The 20,802-nt window shown below is 54.2% G+C and overlaps 1 protein-coding gene and 1 long non-coding RNA gene across 4 annotated transcripts; one reads left to right on the top strand and one right to left on the bottom strand.

Moving 5' to 3' along the window:
- The first annotated feature begins 1,046 nt into the window (after nt 1–1,046).
- Nucleotides 1,047–20,368, top strand: BCAT2 (branched chain amino acid transaminase 2). Of its 2 annotated transcripts, none has more exons than XM_039466610.2 (11): nt 1,047–1,168; nt 6,059–6,133; nt 6,412–6,612; nt 13,852–13,962; nt 14,050–14,169; nt 14,312–14,475; nt 16,531–16,673; nt 16,842–16,927; nt 17,156–17,296; nt 17,372–17,446; nt 18,999–20,368. In XM_039466610.2, the coding sequence occupies exons 1-11, from the start codon at nt 1,145–1,147 to the stop codon at nt 19,035–19,037; spliced, it is 1,179 nt and encodes a 392-aa protein (XP_039322544.2). In that variant the 5' UTR covers nt 1,047–1,144; the 3' UTR covers nt 19,038–20,368. The 2 variants fall into 2 exon arrangements, with proteins under 2 accessions (XP_039322544.2, XP_039322545.2); XM_039466611.2 differs by lacking the exon at nt 1,047–1,168 and adding an exon at nt 1,175–1,344.
- On the bottom strand, nt 1,320–6,060 carry LOC104653268 (uncharacterized). 2 transcript variants are annotated; one of them, XR_746491.3, is made up of 3 exons: nt 5,738–6,060; nt 4,971–5,101; nt 1,320–1,796 (listed from the first exon to the last, which is right to left on the bottom strand). It is a non-coding gene; the product is annotated as an uncharacterized LOC104653268 (long non-coding RNA). The 2 variants fall into 2 exon arrangements; XR_746492.3 differs by having other exon boundaries at nt 1,320–2,208.
- Nucleotides 20,369–20,802: the final 434 nt, after the last annotated feature.

A 20,802-nucleotide genomic window follows, 5' to 3' on the forward strand; every position in this document is an offset into this window, starting at 1 on the left:
GCAATGGCGCGATCTCGGCTCACCGCAACCTCCGCCTCCTGGGTTCAAGCAATTCTCCTGCCTCAGCCTCCTGACTAGCTGGGATTACAGGCAAGCGCCACCATGCCCAGCTACTTTTTTGTGTTTTTAGTAGAGACGGGGTTTCACCATGTTGACCAGGATGGTCTCGATCTCTTGACCTTGTGATCCACCCGCCTCGGCCTCCCAAAGTGCTGGGATTACAGGCTTGAGCCACCGCGCCCGGCCCCTATTTCTTTTCTTTTCTTTCTTCCTTTCCTTCTCTCTCTTTCTTTTTCTTTCTTTCTTTTTTTTTTTTTTTTTTTTGAGACGGAGTTTCGCTCTTGTTACCCAGGCTGGAGTGCAATGGCGCGATCTCGGCTCACCGCAACCTCCGCCTCCTGGGTTCAGGCAATTCTCCTGCCTCAGCCTCCTGAGTAGCTGGGATTATAGGCGCGCGCCACCATGCCCAGCTAATTTTTTGTATTTTTAGTAGAGACGGGGTTTCACCATGTTGACCAGGTTGGTCTCGATCTCTCGACCTCGTGATCCACTCGCCTCGGCCTCCCAAAGTGCTGGGATTACAGGCTTGAGCCACCGCGCCCGGCCTCTTTCTTTATCTTGACAGAGTCTTGCTCTGTCACCCAGGCTGCAGTGCAGTGCCGCCATCTCGGCTCACTGTAACCTCCGCTTCCCGGATTCAGGAGATTCTCCTGCCTCAGCCTCCCGAGTAGCTGGGATTACAGGCACCCCCCCCCCCACCCCAGCAGGCCCGGCTAATTTTTGTGTTTTTAGTAGAGATGGGGGTGTCACCATTTTGAACCAGGCTGGTCTCGAACTCCTGGCCTGAGGTGATCTTCCCGCCTTGGCCTCCCAAAGTGCTGAGTTAACAGACGTGAATCACCTCGCCTGGTCAGGACCGTATTTCAAGTCCTGAACCCCCCCAGCGCCTGCGTCCTGCAGCAATGTGGGGCGTCTGGTAAGCGGGTCCCGCTCCCCGCCGGCGCCCTGGAGCTGGGGCTGCCTGGCGGGCCTGGGGTGCTGGGCGTGCCGCCTACCCCTAGGAGGAGGCGTGAGCGGGGCGGGGCCGGAACGTCTCTCTTCAGGGCCGCGCCCCAGGAGGGCACAGTTACGCGCCGCACGGATCATGGCCGCAGCCGCTCTAGGGCAGGTGGGTTCACAGCCCGGCACCGGGGGGCTGGGGAACCTCCCGGAGAGGCGCACTTCCGGGAGCACCACTGGCCTGCAGCCGGTCTGACTCGGCGCCGCCCCTCCAGCGCTGGGGTTCCGCTACGGGGCGCGGAGGAGGATGGCGACCCTCGGAAAGGAGCACGAGGCTTTAATGGGGTGAGGGGGAGCGGGTAGACGCGGATGAGGTGGGGCAAGTGATTGTTGGGGAGGTAAAAAATGGGAAACATGGAGGGGGATCCTGTGAGGAGGGAGGCGTCGGGGTGGGAAAGTTGTGATTTGGAGAGTGGAGTCCTGGGGTGCGGTGGGGCATCAGCCTGTGGGGGCGCTGGAATTAAGGGGCCCAGACCTCCAGGGCCAGGGGCCGGTGAGGGCAGAGTTCCACCTCATGTCTCAGCTCTGGGAATTGGATCCAGGGTCCTATTTTCTTCTAAAGAAAGGTAAATAAAATGGAGATGGGGATTGTTGTGCTTCCCAAACTTGAAGCCCTGCACCTGGATTGGAAGTCGAGGCAGCGTCTCATGGTTAAAATGACATATAAATGCTGCAGGCCAGCTGCGATGTTCCCTTCTGACTGGGCGATGTCAAACAGCAGCAGCGTTTCCCAGAGTCTGTGATTTCAGAGAACAATGTTTCTCAGTGAGGAAGGAAACAGCTAAAGAACGGAGTGGTGGTTAGAAGCCTTCACAGCTGTGCTGTATGTAACCTTGGGAGAACTGTCTCTTTGTTAACTTTGCACCTAACTTTACGTGAGTCTCTTATCCCAGCTGATGAATGTCAGGGCAAAATTTCACTTTCTTCAGCTGTTAGTCACTGATGGGGATAGTCCTGGGATATCTGGGATATGTGGGCAATCTGGCCTTTGGTGGTGACACTCCTGGGCTGTAGTGGGACAGTCCTGGGCTTTGACAGGTACACTTGGGACTGAGGTGGCCAGTCTCATTATGGCACAGTTCGGGTGTCATGGAAGAGTCCTGAACTCATGATGGGACATTCCTGGGTTCCGGTGAAGACAGAGATATCCTGTAATGGAGATAGTTGGGCTGAGTCCTCAGCTATGATGGGGTGTGGGGAGGACGGTGCTGGACCATGGTAGGGACAGTTTCTAAGGGATTGGCCTAGACAGAGACATAGGGATAGTCCTGGGGATTGAAAAGGACAAGACTGGGTTTTGTTTTGTTTTAATTTCAGACCTGGTGAATAGGAAATAAGCCCTGGTATTTGACAGAGACAATGCTGGTTACAGTGGGGAAAAGTGCTGGGCTGTGGAGGGGGGATATTCCTGAGCTGTCTTGGGACAGTACTTGGCTCTGCTGGGGACCAGTTCTGATAAGTTATGGGCACAATCTGGGCTTGTGATGGGGGAGTGTCTTGAGCTGTCATTAGAATAGCCCTGGTCTGTGATGGGAGAGGCCTGGGCTATAAAGGGGGCAGTTCTCGATGTGATGGGGTCTTTGTGGGCTGTGACAGGGGCAGACTGCGCTATGATGGGGTCTGTCCTGAGCTGTGATATGGGGACAGTACTGGAGTATGGAGGGCATTGCTGGGTTTCGACAGGGATACTCCTGCCTGGTCTTTGGTGGTGATAGTCCTGGGCTGTATAGTAGAGGTTTTGTCACATTATAGATACCTGCCCTGTGCACCCCAAAACCTTTTTTTTTCTGTTTATTTTTGAGACAGTCTCGCTCTATCACCCAGGCTGGAGTGCAGTGGTGCGATCTCAGCTCACTCAGAACCTCCACTTTCTGGGTTCAGTGATTCTCCTGGCTCAGCCGCCTGAGTAGCTGGGATTACAGGAATGTACCAGCATGCCAAGCTAATATTTTAGTAGAGATGGGGTTTCACCATGCTGGCCAGGCTGGTCTAGATCTCCTGACCTCGTGATCCACCCGCCTCAGCCTCCCGGTGTGCTAGGATTACAGGTGTGAGCCACCGCTCCCAGCTTCTTTTCTTTTTTTTTTTTCTTTTTCTTTTTTTTTTTTTGAGACGGAAGTTCGCTTTCGTTACCCAGGCTGGAGTGCAATGGCGCGATCTCGGCTCACCGCAACCTTCGCCTCCTGGGTTCAAGCAATTCTCCTGCCTCAGCCTCCTGAGTAGCTGGGATTACAGGCACCTGCCACCATGCCCAGCTAATTTTTTGTATTTTTAGTAGAGACGGGGTTTCACCATGTTGACCAGGATGGTCTCGATCTTTTGACCTTGTGATCCACCCGCCTCGGCCTCCCAAAGTGCTGGGATTACAGGCTTGAGCCACCGCGCCCGGCCAGCTTCTTTTCTTTTTGACTAAGGTTTGCCCTGTCGCTCAGGCTGGAGTGCAGTGGCACGATCTCGGCTCACTGTAACCTCTGCCTCATGGGTTCAAGCAATTCTCATGCCCCAGCCTCCTAAGTAGCTGGCATCACAGGCACGTGCAACCATGCCTGGCTAATTTTTGTGTTTTTAGTAGAGACGGAATTTTGCCATGTTACCCAGGCTGGTCTCAAACTCCTGGGCTCAAGTGATCCACCTGTCTCAGCCTGTCAAAATGCTGGGATTGCTGGGGTCAGCCACCACGCCTGATCTTTCTTTTTTTTCTTTTTTTGAGATGCTCTGTCACTAGTGTTGGAGTATAGCAGTGTGATCACAGCTCACCACAGTCTTGACCTACTGGGCTTAAGTGATCCTTCCACCTCAGCCTCCTGAGTAACTGGGATTACAGGTGTGTGCCACCAAAGCTGGCTAATTTTTTTTTTTTTTTTGAGACAGTTTCGCTCTTGTTACCCAGGCTGGAGTGCAATGGCGCGATCTCGGCTCACCGCAACCTCGGCCTCCTGGGTTCAGGCAATTCTCCTGCCTCAGCCTCCTGAGTAGCTGGGATTACAGGCACGCAGCACCATGCCCAGCTAATTTTTTGTATTTTTAGTAGAGACGGGGTTTCACTGTGTTGACCAGGGTGGTCTTGATCTCCTGACCTCGTGATCCACCCGCCTCAGCCTCCCAAAGTGCTGGGATTACAGGCTTGAGCCACCGCGCCCGGCAAGCTGGCTAATTTTTAAATTGTTTGTAGAGACAGGGTCTTGCTTGCTACGCTGCCCAGGCTGATCTTGGAACTCCTGGCCCAAGCAATCCTCCCACCTCCGTCTCCCAAAGTGCTGGGATTACAGGCATGAGCTACTGAGTCCAGCCTCTTTTCTTTTCTCTTTTGACAGAGTCTCACTCTGTTGCCCAGGCTGGAGTGCAGTGGTGCAATCTCGGCTCACTGCAACCAGGTTCAAGCAATTCTTCTGCCTCACACTTCCAAGTTGCTGGGACTACAGGTGCATGCCACCACACCCAGCTAACTTGTATTTTCTGTAGAGATAAGGCCTCTCTCTGTTGCCCAGCTGGTCTTGAACACCTGGCCTCAAGCTATCTTCCCGCCTCAGTCTCCCACAGAGCTAGGATTACAGCATGGCCTCTCTCTATGATTAGAACTATTTTGGCATTTCTTGGCATCAATTTCTATTTTGTTTTTTCTGTTTGTGCCTCCCTTTCTGTGTCTCTTTTTCTCATCCTTCCTCTTCCCTTTCTTCTTCTCTTTTTTCATCTTGGCTCTGGCTCAGGGGGGTTGCTGTCCTTCCACTGTGTCTGTGTCTCTCATAACTGTGGATATCCTGGCCCTCTGGGCAGAAGCATGGCTGCCAGGCTGAGCAGGCTAGGTGTTGCCACCCAGAGGCCATCAGGGGCCCCACACTCTGATCACCCCAGAATCCCTGGAGCCCCACACCATCGAGACCACGCAGCAGCCCCATGTCCCAGCGACTCACCTAGCGACCAGTGACACGGCCATTCACGTCCATCCTCTAGAATCAGTGCCAGCTTACCCAGCTCACAGGGCAGGACGGGCCGGGCCCCTCTGTCTCCCACAACCTCGTGCCCCAGCTGGCTCCCGACATGGCTGGGAAAAGAGGCATTGTGAGGTCAAGGTCACTGGAGAGGGGCCAGCCTCCTGGACACAGCCAGACCTGCTCTCCCTGCTACCCTCAGGGAGGGCCCGCCTGAGCCTTGTGCAGTGATGACTGCCGTGGCTCCCCAGGCCTCAGGGGCTGAAGGGATTTGAAGTCATTGCCAGAGTGGCGTCCAAGGTGTGGGGTTTGCGCTTCAGGTAATCAGAGCCCAGTCGATCAAATACCTTCAGAGAATAAGCATCTGGACTCCTGGGTCTGAGGGAGGAGGGCCTGAGGGTCTGGACCCCTGGGTCTGATGGAGGAGAGCCTGGGGGCCTGGACCCCTGGGTCTGAGGGAGGAGGGACCGGGGGTGGGACCCTTGGGTCTGAGGGAGGAGGGGGCTGGGGGTCTTGATTCCTGGGTCTGACGGAGTAGCAGCTGGGGGTCGGGACCCCTGGCTCTGAGGGAGGAGGGGCTGGGGCCTGGACTCCTGGGTCTGAGGGAGGAGGCGCCTAGAGTCTGGACTCTTAGGTCTGAGGGAGGAGGGCCTGGGTCTGCACCTCTGAGCCCTGGGGGAGAGCACCTGTCAATCCCTTGGGTCTTCTAAGGCCCGTCAGCACTTGGGTCCCCAGAGGCCTTCACTTACCTGTGTGCCCTCCCTGGTCGTCATCTTGTCTGAGCTGCTCTCCAGGCTGGACCAAAGGTCTCTGGGGTGGGAGGCGCTTGCATTTGACTTTGCCCCAGCAAGGAAGAGGGGGCTGGAACAGACTCTGCTCTCTCTAGGGAGCCCTCCTTGGGGCAGGGAGGGGACTTGTCCTCCTTCAGGACCACATGCCCCTGTCTAGAGTGGACTGGGACTGGGGCAGAGCAGGCAGGCCAGTGGGACCTCCAAGTACAGGAGGTGGCGAGCGGGCTGCGAGGGCCCCTGCTGTGCCCCACTCACCCCCTCTCTTCTTTCTCCACCCAGATCTGGGCCCGGAAACTTCTCTCTTCCCCTTGGTTCCTGTGTGGTCCCAGAAGATATGCCTCCTCCAATTTCAAGGTGAAAGGAGGGAACTCTGTGCTGGGCTCTGAGGGAGGAGGGGACTGGCAGCTGGTTTTGGGCATCTCCAAAAGGTCCACAACCCAGAGATGGCAGTGGGTGGCAGAAGCCTAATAGGCTGCCACGGGCCGTGGGAAAGAGATGAAACAGTATGTCCCAGAATCCTCCAGGGTGACAGGTCCTTCTCCATGGGTCTGGGGCCCAGGGCTTCATGGGAGTTGTAGTTTTTCAGCTTGGAGGTTGTGGCTAGATTCTAGGACACCCCCATCTTTTCTCAGGCTGCAGACCTGCAGCTGGAAATGACACAGAAGCCCCATAAGAAGCCCGGCCCCGGCGAGCCCCTGGTGTTTGGGAAGACGTTCACTGACCACATGCTGATGGTGGAATGGAATGACAAGGGCTGGGGCCAGCCCCGAATCCAGCCCTTCCAGAACCTCACGCTGCACCCAGCCTCCTCCAGCCTCCACTACTCCTTGCAGGTGGCTTGGCGGCCGGCCTCTCTCCCCGTCCCTGTCCGTGTCTCCTCCTGCTTGCTGTGTCTCTTGCCAGGTGCACCTCCCTTGGTTTGTTTGTTGCGTGTTTCTCCTTTCTGTGCGTTCATTGTCCGTTTTCTGAGGCCTTCCATGCTCCAGGGCTGTGCTCGGTGATGCTGGGTTTCCGAGATGGGCAGACCCAGTTCCTTCATTTGGAAAACCCCATGCTGTGGTTGTAACTTGGTGTGATTTGTGCTCTGACGGAGGCCCTGCAGAGGCCAGTAGAGATCCCCAGCCTCACTTGAAAGAAGGCACGGCGTCTTCTGGCATAGAGGGGATCTTAGGGTCATGACAGTAGAGGGGAGAGTTGGGGGGGATGGCAGGAGAGGGGAGAGCCAGAGGGATGTGGGAGAAGGGACAACCAGGGGGATGGCAGGAGGGGACAGCTGGGGGATGGCAGGAGAGGGGATAGCTGGAGGGGTGGTGGGAGAGGGGACAGCTAGTCCAAACCCCAAACAGGAGTAGAGTCTGGCACATTTGGGAGAAATTGTGGCATTGGAGCATAATGGAGGAGGCTGAAAATGTCATCAGGGTCATGGAGGAGCCGAGAGGCTAGGACCTTGTCCAAGGGCACTGGGAGCCATAGAGGGCTCTGAGGAAGGGAGGGGCAGGGCCAGGTCTGGATATAGTAAGAGCTCTCGCAGGCCATGTGGAGGACAGGAGTTGAAGGCCAGGAGGCCAGGCTGGGGCACAGGTCCAGGTGGGAGAGGATGGGCAGGTGTGGAGGTCTGAGCTGGGGCAGAGTGGGGAGGATGGGACAGGAGGGGAGGAGGCAAAGAGATTCAGGGGCACAAGGGACAGACAGGGTGGGTGGGGGAAAGGATGAGAGGGCTGGGGATGGGGCCCAGAGTTGTAGCCAGGTGACTGGGTATACCCTGGGCCTGTCCTCAAACAGGGACCCAGGAGGAGGAGTGGCCTGAGGGACTTCACAGATCCAGGAGGCATTTGGTTTTAGGACTTAGAGCTGCGGCTGAAAGCAAAGCCTTCGTGAGAAACTTTGGTTGAGATGAAATTTGAATGAGCATCTCACAGCTCCGGTAACTGGTTAGCAGTGTGGCTGGTTTCGGTCTTCCAGGGCATGGTTCTGTGGCATTAAGACTTTCATTCCGTTCTGTTCTTTCCTTTCCCTCCCCCTCCCCTTTCCTTTCTTCCTTCCTTGCCAGAATTTTAGGCTTTTGTTTTTCCCCTCTCCCCTCCTACTCTGGACATCTAATCAGTACCAGTCAATTCTGTACAGAGCACAAACCTTCAATTGCAGCCGGACACTCTGCCAGGACGTAAGCAGGACAGGCAGGATTACGCCTGCTGAGCCCCCAGGAAGGCGGTTACTTGGAGACCACCAGGCGCTTCTCCTTTCAGCCCAGCACAGCAGTCATCCTCTGGCTGGGCGTCCGGTACTTTTTCTTCAGCTGAGTGAGCGCAGAGGAAGCATGTGGCCCTGGCAGACAGAACACACTGCTGTGATCCCACGGGTCCAGGGGGCGGATGGGGATGGCTGAGGGCACAGGACAATCCCGTCCCCATGACACCCGAATCCTGGCATGTGTGCATTACAGGCCAACCACGTGTGTGCTTGTTTCTTTATTGACAGTCTCACTCTGTCTCCCAGACTGGAGTGTAGTGGTGCAGTCTCGCTCACTATAGCCTCTGCCTCAGTCTCCCTGGTAGCTGGGCTTACAGGCATGCACCACCACGCCCAGCTAATTTTTATATTTTCAGTAGAGACAGGGTTTCAGCATGTTGGCCAGGCTGGTCTCGAACTCCTGACTTCGGGTGATCCGCCCACCTCAGCCTCCCAAAGTACTGAGATTACAGGCATGAACCACCATGCCCAGCCCTGTTTTTTATTATTGTGGTACCAATACACATGCATAATAACACACAGCGTAAAATGTGGGATTCCAACCATTTTATTTATCATTTTATTTTATTTATATTTTTATCATTTATTTATTTATTTATTTATTTATTTTTGAGACGGAGTTTCGCTCTTTTTACCCAGGCTGGAGTGCAATGGCGCGATCTCGGCTCACCACAACCTCCGTCTCCTGGGTTCAGGCAATTCTCCTGCCTCAGCCTTCTGAGTAGCTGGGATTACAGGCGTGCACCACCATGCCCAGCTAATTTTTTTGTATTTTTAGTAGAGACGGGGTTTCACCATGTTGACAAGGATGGTCTCGATCTCTTGACCTCGTGATCCACCCGCCTCGGCCTCCCAAAGTGCTGGGATTACATGCTTGAGCCACCGCGCCCGGCCTATTTTTATTATTTTTTGAGATGGAGTGTCACTCTTGTTCCCCGGGCTGGAGGGCAGTGGCACCATCTCGGCTCCCTGCAACCTTCACTTCCCAGGTTCAGGCAATTCTCCTGCCCCAGCCTCCAAGTAGCTGGGATTACAGGAGCATACCACCACACCCAGCTAATTGTTGTGTTTAGTAGAGACGGGGTTTCACCATGTTGCACCAGGCTGTTCTCGAACTACTGACCTCAGGTGATCCACCTGCCTCGGCCTCCCAAAGTGCTGGGATTACAGGCATGAGCCACCATGCCTGGCCTATTATTTTTTTTTAAATACTTTTATTTATTCATTTATTCATCTCTGACAGTTTCACTCTGTTGCCCAGGCTCCAGTGCAGTGACGTGATCTTGGCTCACTGCAACTTCCCCCTCCTAGGCTCAAGTGATCCTCCTGCCTCAACCTCCCAAGTGGCTAGGACTACAGGCACACATCACCTTGCCCAGCATATTTTTAAATCTTGTGCAGAGACAGGCTCTCCCTTTGTTGCCCAGGCTGGTCTTGAACTCCTGGCTTCAAGCAATTCTCCCACCTCAGCCTCCCAGTGCTGGGGTTACAGGTATGAGCCTCCTACCAGGCTTGGAAATTCTTCTTTATACCCTTAAAGAGCTTTTTCCATGTTTCTTTCAGCCTCAGGGTGTTTCATCCTCACAGTGCACCTCATTAGGCAATCGCCTATTGTTGGACTTCTTTCCAGTCTGATACTATTATGAAATATGTTGCAATAAATAATCTAGTATTCGGGTCACTTTCTTTAGGTGCAAGTGTATCTCTCTGCTCCATTTCGGTAGCTGTAGGTCAAAGGGCACGTTTGCTCTTAATCTTGACAGGTATTGCCACATCCACATCTTGCAGGATGCATCAGTTTCTACACTGGCTGGCAGAGCCTGTTTCCATACCTTGGACAGCCCTTGTCAAAGTTTTAGATCTTTTCCAGTCTCCCATGTGATTTTAAAGTGCCCTCAAAGTAATTTTAATTTGCATTTTTCTCCCTAATGATGAATGAAACTGACCATCTTCTCATCAGCTTAAGGCCCACCTATGTTTCCTTTTGTGTGAACTGTCCATTTGCTAGGCTGATTTTCCAATCAGGTTGGATTTTTTTTTTTTTTTTTTTTTTGAGGCGGGGTTTCACAGCATTAGCCAGGATGGTCTCTATCTCCTGACCCCATGATCTGCCTGCCTCAGCCTCCCAAAGTGCTGGGATTACAGGCATGAGCCACCGTGCCTGGTCCAGGTTGGATTTTCAAAAATTGATTTGGGGCTTGGATTACAGGTGACTAACACCTGTAATCCTAGCAATTTGGGAAGAAGAGGCAGGGGGATTGCTTGAGCTCAGGAGTTCAAGACCAGCCTGGCCAACATGGCAAAACCCCGTCTCTACTAAAAATACAAAAATTAGCTGGGATAGTGGTGGGTGTCTGTAATCCCAGCTACTCGGGAGGCTGAGGCAAGAGAATTGCTTGAACCTGGGCGGCAGAGGTTGCAGTGAGCTGAGAGCATGCCGGTGCACTCCAGCCTGGCCACAGAGTGAGACTCCATCTCAAAAAAAAAAAAAAAAAAAAAAATTAGCTTGGGTATGGTGTGTGTGTGTGCCTGTAGTCCTAGCTACCTGGGAGGCTGATGTAAGAGGACTGCTTGAGCCCAGGACTTTGAGGTTGCAGTGAGCTATGATTGCACTACTCCAGCACTCTAGCCTGGGTGACAGAGACCCTGTCTCTAGAAAGGAAAATTGATTTGTAGGGCATTTTGTATATTCGACAAAGCATTTGTGATACGAGTTGAGAAATTTTCTCTATTGTGTTTTGTTTTTATGCAATCAGCTGTATCACTCTTCTTTTTTGGTTCTATGATTTGTCATCAGAAAAAACAAACAAACAAACAAACAAACAAACAAAAAACCCAGGCCAGGTGTGGCAGCTCATGCCTGTAATCCCAGTATTTTGGGAGACTAAGGCAGGCGGATCACTTGGGGTCAGGAGTTCGAGACCATCCTGGCCAACATGGTGAAACCCCATCTCTATTTAAAATGCAGAAATTGGCCGGGCGCGGTGGCTCAAGCCTGTAATCCCAGCACTTTGGGAGGCCGAGGTGGGCGGATCACAAGGTCAAGAGATCGAGACCATCCTGGTCAACATGGTGAAACCTCGTCTCTACTAAAAATACAGCCGGGCGCAGTGGCTCAAGCCTGTCATCCCAGCCCTTTGGGAGGCCAAGGCGGGTGGATCACAAGGTCAAGAGATCAAGACCATCCTGGTCAACATGGTGAAACCCCATCTCTACTAAAAATACAAAAAATTAGCTGGGCATGGTGGCGTGTGCCTGTAATCCCAGCAACTCAGGAGGCTGAGGCAGGAGAATTGCCTGAACCCAGGAGGTGGAGGTTGCGGTGAGCCGAGATTGCGCCATTGTACTCCAGCCTGGGTAGCAAGAGCAAAACTCCGTCTCAAAAAAAGAAAAGAAAAGAAAGAAAAATACAAAAAATTAGCTGGGCATGGTGGTGCGTGGCTGTAATCCCAGCTACTCAGGAGGCTGAGGCAGGAGAATTGCCTGAACCCAGGAGGCGGAGGTTGCGGTGAGCCGAGATCGTGCCATTGCACCCCAGCCTGGGTAACAAGAGCGAAACTCTGTCTCAAAAAAAAAAAAAAGCAAAAATTAGCCAGTCATGGTGGTGCATGTCTGTAGTTTCAGCTACTAGGCAGGCTGAGGCAGGAGAATCGCCTGAACCCTGGAGGTGGAGGTTGCAGTGAGCTCAGATAATGCACTTCAGCCTGGGTGACAGAGTGAGACTCCATCTCAAATAAAATAAAATAAAAAATAAAATAATGGCCGGGCGCGGTGGCTCAAGCCTGTAATCCCAGCACTTTGGGAGGCCGAGGCGGGTGGATCACGAGGTCAAGAGATCGAGACCATCCTGGTCAACATGGTGAAACCCTGTCTCTACTAAAAAATACAAAAAATTAGCTGGGCATGGTGGCGTGTGCCTGTAATCCCAGCTACTCAGGAGGCCGAGGCAGGAGAATTGATCTTTTGACCTCGTGATCCACCTGCCTAGGCCTCCCAAAGTACTGGGATTACAAGCTTGAGCCACCACGCCTGGCCTTGTGGTGGTTGTTTTTATCCCCCCAAAATATCCTAGCTACTTTTGCTTGTCTTCCATTCTTCATCCATTCATTTAGCTATTCATCAAAAACCCACTATGCAAAAAAAAAAAAAAAGAAGTCTGACGGGGTGCAGTGGCTCATGCCTGTAATCCCAGCACTTTGAGAGGCTGAGGCAGGTGGTTCAACTAAAAATACAAAAATTAGCTGGGTGTGGTGGTAGGCATCTGTAATCCCAGCTACTCAGGAGGCTGAGGCATTAGAATCACTTGAACCTGGGAGTTGGATGTTGCAGTGAGCCGAGATTGTGCCAGTGCACTCCAGCCTGGGTGACAGAGTCAGCCCCTCTCTCAAAAAACAAAAACCCACTGTGTGCCAAGCGTTACCTACGCTGGTGCAGGGGACTGTAGGAGAGGCTGTCTGATAAGCATGTCAAGGGTGATCCGTGCCCTAAGGATCTTCCACTGTGTGGTAGAGCAGATGCTGAACGAGCAAACCTGGAACCATGGGGCAGTGATCAGGGACAGACTCTCCGGAAAGAAAAAACTAGGTCCCAGGCAGGAGTGCAGTGGCAGGATCACGGCTCACTGCAGTCTCAACTCCTGGGCTCAAGTGGTCCTCCCACCACCTTCCTGGTACCTGGGACTACAGTCACACCTGGCTAATTTTCACAGTTTTGTGGAGATGGGATCTTGCTATAATGCCCAGGCTGGTCACAAACTATGCTCAAGTGATCCTCCTGCCTTGGCCGCACCAAAATGCTGGGATTACAGATGTGAGTCACCGGCACTACTGCCTGTTGGCCACAATCTGGTTTCTCAAACACAAGACCCCTTAGAAAACATAGCTTCCAGGCCTGGGCATGGTGGCTCATGCTTGTAACCCCAGCACTATGGGAGTTGGAGGCCAGCCTAACCCACGTGGTAAAACCCCATCTCTAGTAAAAATACAAAAATTAGCTGGGCGTCATGGCATGTGCCTGTAATCCTAGTTACTCAGGAGGCTGAGGCAGGAGAATTGCTTGAATCTGGGGGGCGGAGGTTGCAGTGAGCTGAGATAGTACCAGTGCACTTGAGCCCGGGAGTTTGAGCCTGGGTGACACACTGAGACTCCGTCTCAAAAACAAAACAAAACAAAAAAAAACATAGCTTCCATATGATTATCATCCCTGAAAAATGTTCACAGTGACCTGGAAAGGGTTCAAGCTGGGCATTGTCTCTGGGTCTCCCTGTTCCACCATCTCTGGTTTCTGTCCTTTGCTTTCTTTTTTTTGAGACTGAGTCTTGCTCTGTTGCCAGACTGGAGTGCAGTGGCGCGATCTCGGCTCACTGCAACCTCTGCCTCCCAGGTTCAAGCAATTCTCCTGCCTTGGCCTCCTGAGTAGCTGGGATCATAGGCATGCACCACCACACCTGGCTAATTTTTGTATGTTTAGTAGAGATGGAGTTTTCACCATGTTTGCCAGGCTGGTCTTGACCTCCTCCTGACCTCAGGTCATCTACCTGCCTCAGCCTCCCGAAGTGCTAGGATTACAGGCATGAGCCACTGCGCCGGGTCGTGTCCTTTGCTTTCTGGAGTCTCTGTGTGTCTCTACCTGTTTGTCTCTCTGTCTATATCTCTCTCTTTTTCTCCATCTGTGATCCCAGCTGTTACGTTTCCCCAGGGCTCTCCTCTCGGCCTCCATCTCTCGGTATCTGTGTCTCTGTGTATCCGTCTCTGGGTGTCTCGTGGTGTCTCTCCTGACTGTCTGGGGAGGTCTCTGAGCCTCCTGCCTGCCTGTCCCCGCAGCTGTTTGAGGGCATGAAGGCATTCAAAGGCAAGGACCAGCGGGTGCGCCTCTTCCGCCCCTGGCTCAACATGGACTGGATGCTGAGCTCAGCCCTGCGCCTCTGCCTGCCGGTGAGGGGGTCCTGGGCCCCTGCGGTGGGGAGGAGGGCCGGGGCCGGGGCAGCCAGGGCCCCTCGACTCATCCGGAATCCCACCCAGGGTTTCGACAAGCTGGAGTTGCTGGAGTGCATCCGGCGGCTCATCGAAGTGGACAAGGACTGGGTCCCCGATGCTGCCGGCACCAGCCTCTATGTGCGGCCTGTGCTTATCGGGAACGAGGTAGGCCCGACTCCGGGGCTGGGGAACTGGGCTGCGGGGCTTGAATTCTGCCTGGCAGGGGTGGGATCCTGGAGGCCTGAGTCAGGGGAGGGGAAGGGACTGGGGGCCTGGACTCCTGACGTGGCCCCTCTGCCCATCGCAGGCTTCGCTGGGCGTCTCCCGTGCCACGAGAGCGCTCCTGTTCGTCATTCTCTGCCCTGTGGGCTCTTACTTCCCTGGAGACGCCATGACCCCGGTCTCCCTTCTGGCCGACCCAGCCTTCATCCGGGCCTGGGTAGGCGGGGTCGGCAACTACAAACTAGGGGGGTAAGTAGCACCCCCAACCCCAGAACCCACTGGCGCATTGGGTGTCGGAGACACAGGGACTAGTGTGCGAACTTTGATTATGCCTCTGGAAGTCCACTGCCCGCGCTTCACCTGAAGGTGGCGTCATCGGCACCTGTGGGGCTCGGTGCCAAGTGCTGTGCCCTCCCCTCCTCCCTGGTCTCTGAAAACACACCATGGAAGGCAGGAGGAGGGAGTTATTTTCCAGATGGGCAAAAAGGCTCACAGATGGGAAGGGGCTGAGTGGAGGTCCCCGGGAAGCCTCCAGGAATGAAGCTTACACTCAGCTCTTGGTCTCTCCTCCAGAAGGCGTCCCTGAACCCCCAGGCTGGACCGCACCCCCCATACCCAGCTCCCACAGTGGGTTTGAGCCTCCAAAGCCCCTCAGCCCAGCTTGCACTTTCTGTGTAAATCTGTCTCCCCAGTGGGCTCGGCTCAGCAGGGCAGGGAGGAGGCAGCTGGGTCTCCTGGGCAGCCAAGGCAGAGGATAGGCACTGGCATGTCGGGGCAGGAATGTGGCCCCAGCGGGGGGTTCGTTCAGGTCCTTTCAGCACATCCTGTGCGGTCTCCCTGAGGGCCAGGCCCTGCAGCTGGCAGAAGCTGGGACACAGGTGAGTCAACCCCCGAGCCACAGGGGCCCCCAGGCTGGTGGGAGCCCCAATATTTGGAGCTGCATGTTTTCTGGTGAGGTGACGGGCGTTGTGAAAGGCTTCACAGAGGAGGCACCCCTTCAGCTAGGTCTGATACGGAGGTGAGGGTGGGGTGGTTCCTGGGTACAAAAGTCACCAAATTTTCTTTTTTTGGAGACGGAATCTAACTCTGTCGCCAGGCTGTAGTGCAGAGGTGCCATCTCAGCTCACTGCAACCTCCGACTCCCTGGTTCAAGCAATTCTTCTGACTCAGCCTCCCAAGTAGCTGAGGTTATAGGCACCCGCCAGCACACCCAGCTAATTTTTTTTGCATTTTTAGTAGAGATGGAGTTTCACCATGTTGGCCAGGACGGTCTCGATCTCCTGACCTCGTGATGTGCCCGCCTCGGCCTTCCAAAGTGCTGAGACTACAGACGTGAGCCACCACGCCTGGCAAAAGTCAGCAAACTTTCTAATACTAGGGACCATGTGTACAGGGACAGAAGGAATAGGATCACAGAAGATGTTCAAGTTACAAAAATAAGTCTGGGTTTTGCAAAAGCAGGCCTGGAACACCGGATGGAGGCTAGGGTCTTGTCCCCAGGCACTGGGGAGCCATGGGAGGCTTGTTAGCAGGTGAGAGGAGAGGCAGTCTCTGGGAGAGAGACACAAAGTCATCCAGGTAGACCAATTCACTGGGGGAGTCCAGGGAAGTTCTGGCACCCAGCCTGGAGGTCTGGAAGCACCTCTCGAGGAGGTGACATCAGAAATGGTTTTGGGGACGAACACAGTGACTCACACCTGTAATCCCAGCACTTGGGAGGCCAAGGTGGGTAGATCACTTGAGGTCAAGAGTTTGAGACCAGTCTGGTCAACCCTGTCTCTACTAAAAATAAAAAAAATTAAGGCCTGGTGTGGTGGCTCATGCCTATAATCCCAGCACTTTGGGAGGCTGAGGTGGGGAGTCACCTGAGGTCGAGAGTTTGAGACCAGCCTGACCAACATGGTGAAACTCCTTCTCTACTACAAATACAAAAATTAGCCAGGCGTAGTGGTGCACGCCTGTAATCCCAGCTACTTGGGAGGCTGAGGCAGGAGAATTGCTTGAAACCTGTAGACGGAGGTTGCAGTGAGCTGAGATTATACCACTGCACTCTAGCCTGGGTGGCAGAGCGAGACTCCATCTCAAATAAAAAAAAAAGAAAAAGGGAGTAGAGGCAGGAGAGAGGGGACATCCCACCTAGGGCCTTGATGCCAAATGAAATGTCAGGAATTCCGTCGTTGGGGAACTGGGGAGCCCCAGGATTGCTGTGAGTCGGGGGACAGGAGCAGGATGAGCCTTCTCTGGGGCTGGGTTGGGGAAGGATGGGGCTCCCTTGCACCGCCCAACCAGGCTGCCCCCCTCCAGGAATTATGGGCCCACCGTGTTAGTGCAGCAGGAGGCATTCAGGCGGGGCTGTGAACAGGTCCTCTGGCTGTACGGGCCCGACCACCAACTCACCGAGGTGGGCACCATGAACATCTTCGTCTACTGGACCCATGAGGATGGGGGTGAGCCTACCCATGACCCAGCCCAAGCCCTGGTAGAAGTGGGTAGCATCATCATTCCTGGCAGGTTACAGGCCCCAGGGATGCTGGGATGTGGGAAGGGGGTGGCTCCTAAGATGGGGGATCTAGAGGGTGAGAGGTAACATCTCCCACCCTGCACACCTGCCCTAGTGCTGGAGCTGGTGACGCCCCCGTTGGATGGCGTCATCCTGCCTGGAGTGGTCAGACAGAGTCTGCTGGACCTGGCTCAGACCTGGGTGAGGACATGGCGTCTTCTGGTGATGGCACCGTGTGCAAGGGGCCAGGGCATCAGAGGGCTATGGCAGGGACTGGGGCACACTGGCATGTCTCTGTCCCCTCTCCTGGGTCTGTCTCTCCCCTTGGGCCTCTGTCTTTCTCACCACCCTGAGGGAGGGAAGGAGAGGTGGCGGACTGCAGCAGGCCGCCCTCTGGGGACATGTGTGTCTCTGCCACCTGCCCTGCAGGGTGAGTTCCGGGTGGTGGAGCGCACCATCACCATGAAGGAGTTGCTTCGGGCCCTGGAGGAGGGCCGGGTGCGGGAAGTCTTTGGCTCAGGCACTGCCTGCCAGGTCTGCCCAGTACACAGAATCCTGTACAAAGACAAGGTGAGATGGGGCTGCCATTGTGGGTGGGAGGGAAGGAGGGGAGGGGCTCCATCCTCACTGCACCTTCTGTCCCAGAACTACCATATTCCCACCATGGAAAATGGGCCTGAGCTGATCCTCCGCTTCCAGAAGGAGCTGAAGGAGATTCAGGTGAGCTACAGGGAGCCGGGGAATGGGCCGGGAGTCAGGGACTGGGCTGGGAGCTCGTTTCGTGGAGAAGTTGGGGTCCCATGAGCCCCTGGACTAAGAGCCAGCCTCCTTGAGTAAAACAGGAACAGATAATGGCCTTTCTTTCCTTTTTTTCCCCCGAGATGGAATCTTGCTCTGTTGCCCAAGCTGGAGTACAGTGATGTGGTCTTGGCTCACTGCAACCTCCACCTCCCAGGTTCAAACGATTCTCCTGCCTCAGCCTCCTGAGTAGCTGGGATTACAGGCATGCACCACCACACCCAGCTAATTTTTGTATTTTTAGTAGAGATGGAATTTTGCCATGGTGGCCAGGCTGGTCCTGATAATGGCCCCCTTTTATTTTTATTTCTTTGAGATGGAGTCTCACTCTGTCACTCAGGCTGGAGTGCAGTGGCACGATCTCGGCTCACTGCAGCCTCCAGCTCATGGGTTCAAGCGATTCTCCTGCCTCAGCCTCCCAAGTAGCTGGCACTACAGGCTCACGCCACCATGCCCAGCTAATTTTTTGTATTTTGGTAGAGACGGGATTTAACTATGTTAGCCAGGATGGTCTCCATCTCCTGACCTCATGATCTGCCCACCTTGGCCTCCCAAAGTGCTGGGATTACAGGCATGAACTACCACGCCTGGCCTAATGGCTCTTCTTATTGAGGCCCGGGCGAGCGGGCTTTTTATTGTTGCTCTGTGCCCTGGAAAACGCTTTGGGGCTAAATCACCCTTTCCTGTGAGCTCCCGGAGCCCTGAATAGTTCTTCAGCTTTGAAAACCCCCTCCCATGATCCTCTGCAGTCCCTGGGTGTCCTGGTGGGAGATACTCCCTCCCTGTGGACCTCTGAGGTTGCTGGATACCCTGGTGGGAGAAACCGCCTCCGTGTGATCCTCTGCTACCTCTGGGTGTCCTGGTGGGAGAAAGGCCCTTTCCATGAATCTCTGAGACCTTAGCCAGCCCTCTGGCCATCTCAGGTCAGCCCTCGTAGATTCCCTAGAGCCCTGGGCTATCCCTTTGGTTTGAGAAAGCTTCCTCCCATGAGCCTCTGGACCTTGGCACCTCTCTGGCACCAGACTGTTTCCTCTCATAAGCCTCTGGGGGCGTTCCCGTTCTGGGCCAAAATCTCTTCCCCAGGAATCTCTGGGCTCCTTTCCCGGACCTAGAGCTAAATTTCTGTAAACAACTGTGCATCAGCCAGTAGAACTAACTACACATCCCCCCACTATCTGGGCTTTCTCAGCCGAAAGTGACTTTTTCCAAGAGCCTTAGAGGCCTGGCCATAATTCCTCTCTTTAGAACTACCTGTCCCTGAAGCCTCTACGCCATCTTAGCCATGATTCCTGGTTCCCATCGTTGTTGGGGTGGAGTGGGGGGGTGGGGGTGGGGGGGGTGCCTCTGGGAAGTGGACTACATTTCCCTTGAGGCGCCAGGGCACAGCTCTGTAGGTACTCGGCCTGGGACACCCCAGGGCCTGCTGGGAGTTGTAGTGCAGCTTCCACCTCACGCACTGCCTGTTGTCCCGCAGTACGGAACGAGAGCCCACGAGTGGATGCTCCTGGTGTGATGCTGCGTGCTGTGCTCTGGATCCACCGACCCGTAGCATCTCATCACGCCAGCACTCGACTCCCTACCAATGACTCACCTCAAGTGCAATATAAAATAAAAGGCCAGGGGGTGGTGTTTGGGTCTCTGGCGCCCCCCATGTGGTTGCAACACTCCCAAAGCCAGAAGGGCCAACCCGGGCATCTTGGCCTGCAGCCCCTCATCTTGGGTTCAGGTCCGCCCCATTGCTCCTTGTGAGGCCAAGGATACACCTTGCCCGACCCCTTATCTCTCCGTTCTCAGGCCAGACCCCCGGTGCTGCCGTTGATTTTTTTTTTCTTTCTCTTTGCTGCAATTTTGAAATAAAATGCCAAAGAACAGACATTGTCAGGCTTCTTCGGTGATGCAGCTCTGGGGTCTTAACACAGGAATCCTGCTCCCTCAGCCCATTTTATTCTGAAGGACCCAGTCATCTGAGCCTCCAGTGTTTTGATGGTTTCTCCAACCTGCGGGAGCTTTCACGTCTCCCACCCTGAGCTTAGTATCTCCCCCAACCAACCAGCTCCTCCCCGACTTTCCCATTTTGGGGACAGCCCCACCCTGCACCCAGTGACTGGGCTGGACCCCTAGGCACTGCATCCTTTCCTCTCAAAGACCTCAGGCCCCGATCCCTGCCCCCTGACTCTGCTGTCTGTTCCCCCCATTTTTTTTTTTTTTTTTGAGACAGAGTCTTGTTCTGTCACCCAGAGTGGAGTGCAATGGTGCCATCTTGACTCATTGCAACCTCTGCCTCTTGGGTTCAAGCAGTTCTCCAGCCTCAGAGTCCCGAGTAGCTAGGACTACAGGCATGTGCCACCATGCCTGGCTAATTTTTGTATTTTTAGTAGAGATGGGGTTTCCCTGTATTAGCCAGCATGGTCTCGATGTCCTGACCTCGTGATCCACCCGCCTCCCAAAGTGCTTGTATTTCAGGCATGAGCCACCGTGCCTGGCCCGTTCCCCCCATCTTTGTCCCCTAGGCCCTGACCTCAGCTCAGCTCTTGTCTTCAACTGGCACCCTTTTCCCAGCCTGCAGTTTGTGCCCTACCTGGCCCAAAAGGTCTTTCTACGCCCAAACCTTGCCCAGTCCCTTCAGCCAGGACTACAGTCAGGGTACCCTAGTGGGTATGGAGTGAGGCACAATACTCTCACTTGCTGGAGGGATTAAACATGGAAAAGTTAGCCTGATACAGTGGCTCATGCCTGTATTCCCATCACTTTGGGAGGCTGGGGTGGGCAGATCACCTGAGGTTGGGAGTTCGAGACCAGCCTGGCCAACATGGTGAAACCCCATCTCTACTAAAAACACAAAAATTAGCCAGGTGTAGTGGCATATGCCTGTAATCCCAGCTGCTCGGGAAGGCTGAGGCAGGAGAATTACTTAAAACTGGGAGGTTGGGACTGCAGTGAGCTGAGATCGTACCATTGCACGTCAGCCAGGGCAACAAGAGTGAAACTCCGTCTCAAAAACAAACAAAAAACATGGAAAAGCTTAGACCTGGTGCAGTAACTCGCAGCTGCAATTCTAGTGCTTTGGAGGCTGAGGTGGGAGGATTGCTTGAGTCCATGAGTCGGAGACTAGCCTGGGCAGCATTCGTGAGATCCCGTCTGTACACAAAATTCACCAGGCGTGGTGGCATGTGAATATAGTTCCAGCTACTCCAGAGGCTGGGGTTGGAGAATTGCTTGAGTTCAGGAGTCTGAGACTAGCCTGGGCAGCATTCGTGTGATCCCATCTGTACAAAAAA

The sequence above is a fragment of the Saimiri boliviensis genome, chromosome 14 (genome assembly GCF_048565385.1).
Source record: "Saimiri boliviensis isolate mSaiBol1 chromosome 14, mSaiBol1.pri, whole genome shotgun sequence".
Lineage (NCBI taxonomy): Eukaryota > Metazoa > Chordata > Mammalia > Primates > Cebidae > Saimiri > Saimiri boliviensis.

What these genes read in the sequence shown, in the direction of transcription:
- BCAT2 (XM_039466610.2), top strand. Translation starts at nt 1,145, where the DNA reads ATGGCCGCAGCCGCTCTAGGGCAG. An exon ending in CCGCAGCCGCTCTAGGGCAG is followed by an intron (nt 1,169 to 6,058) that starts GTGGGTTCACAG and finishes TTCTCCACCCAG; the next exon opens with ATCTGGGCCCGGAAACTTCT. An exon ending in GAATCCTGTACAAAGACAAG is followed by an intron (nt 17,297 to 17,371) that starts GTGAGATGGGGC and finishes CTTCTGTCCCAG; the next exon opens with AACTACCATATTCCCACCAT.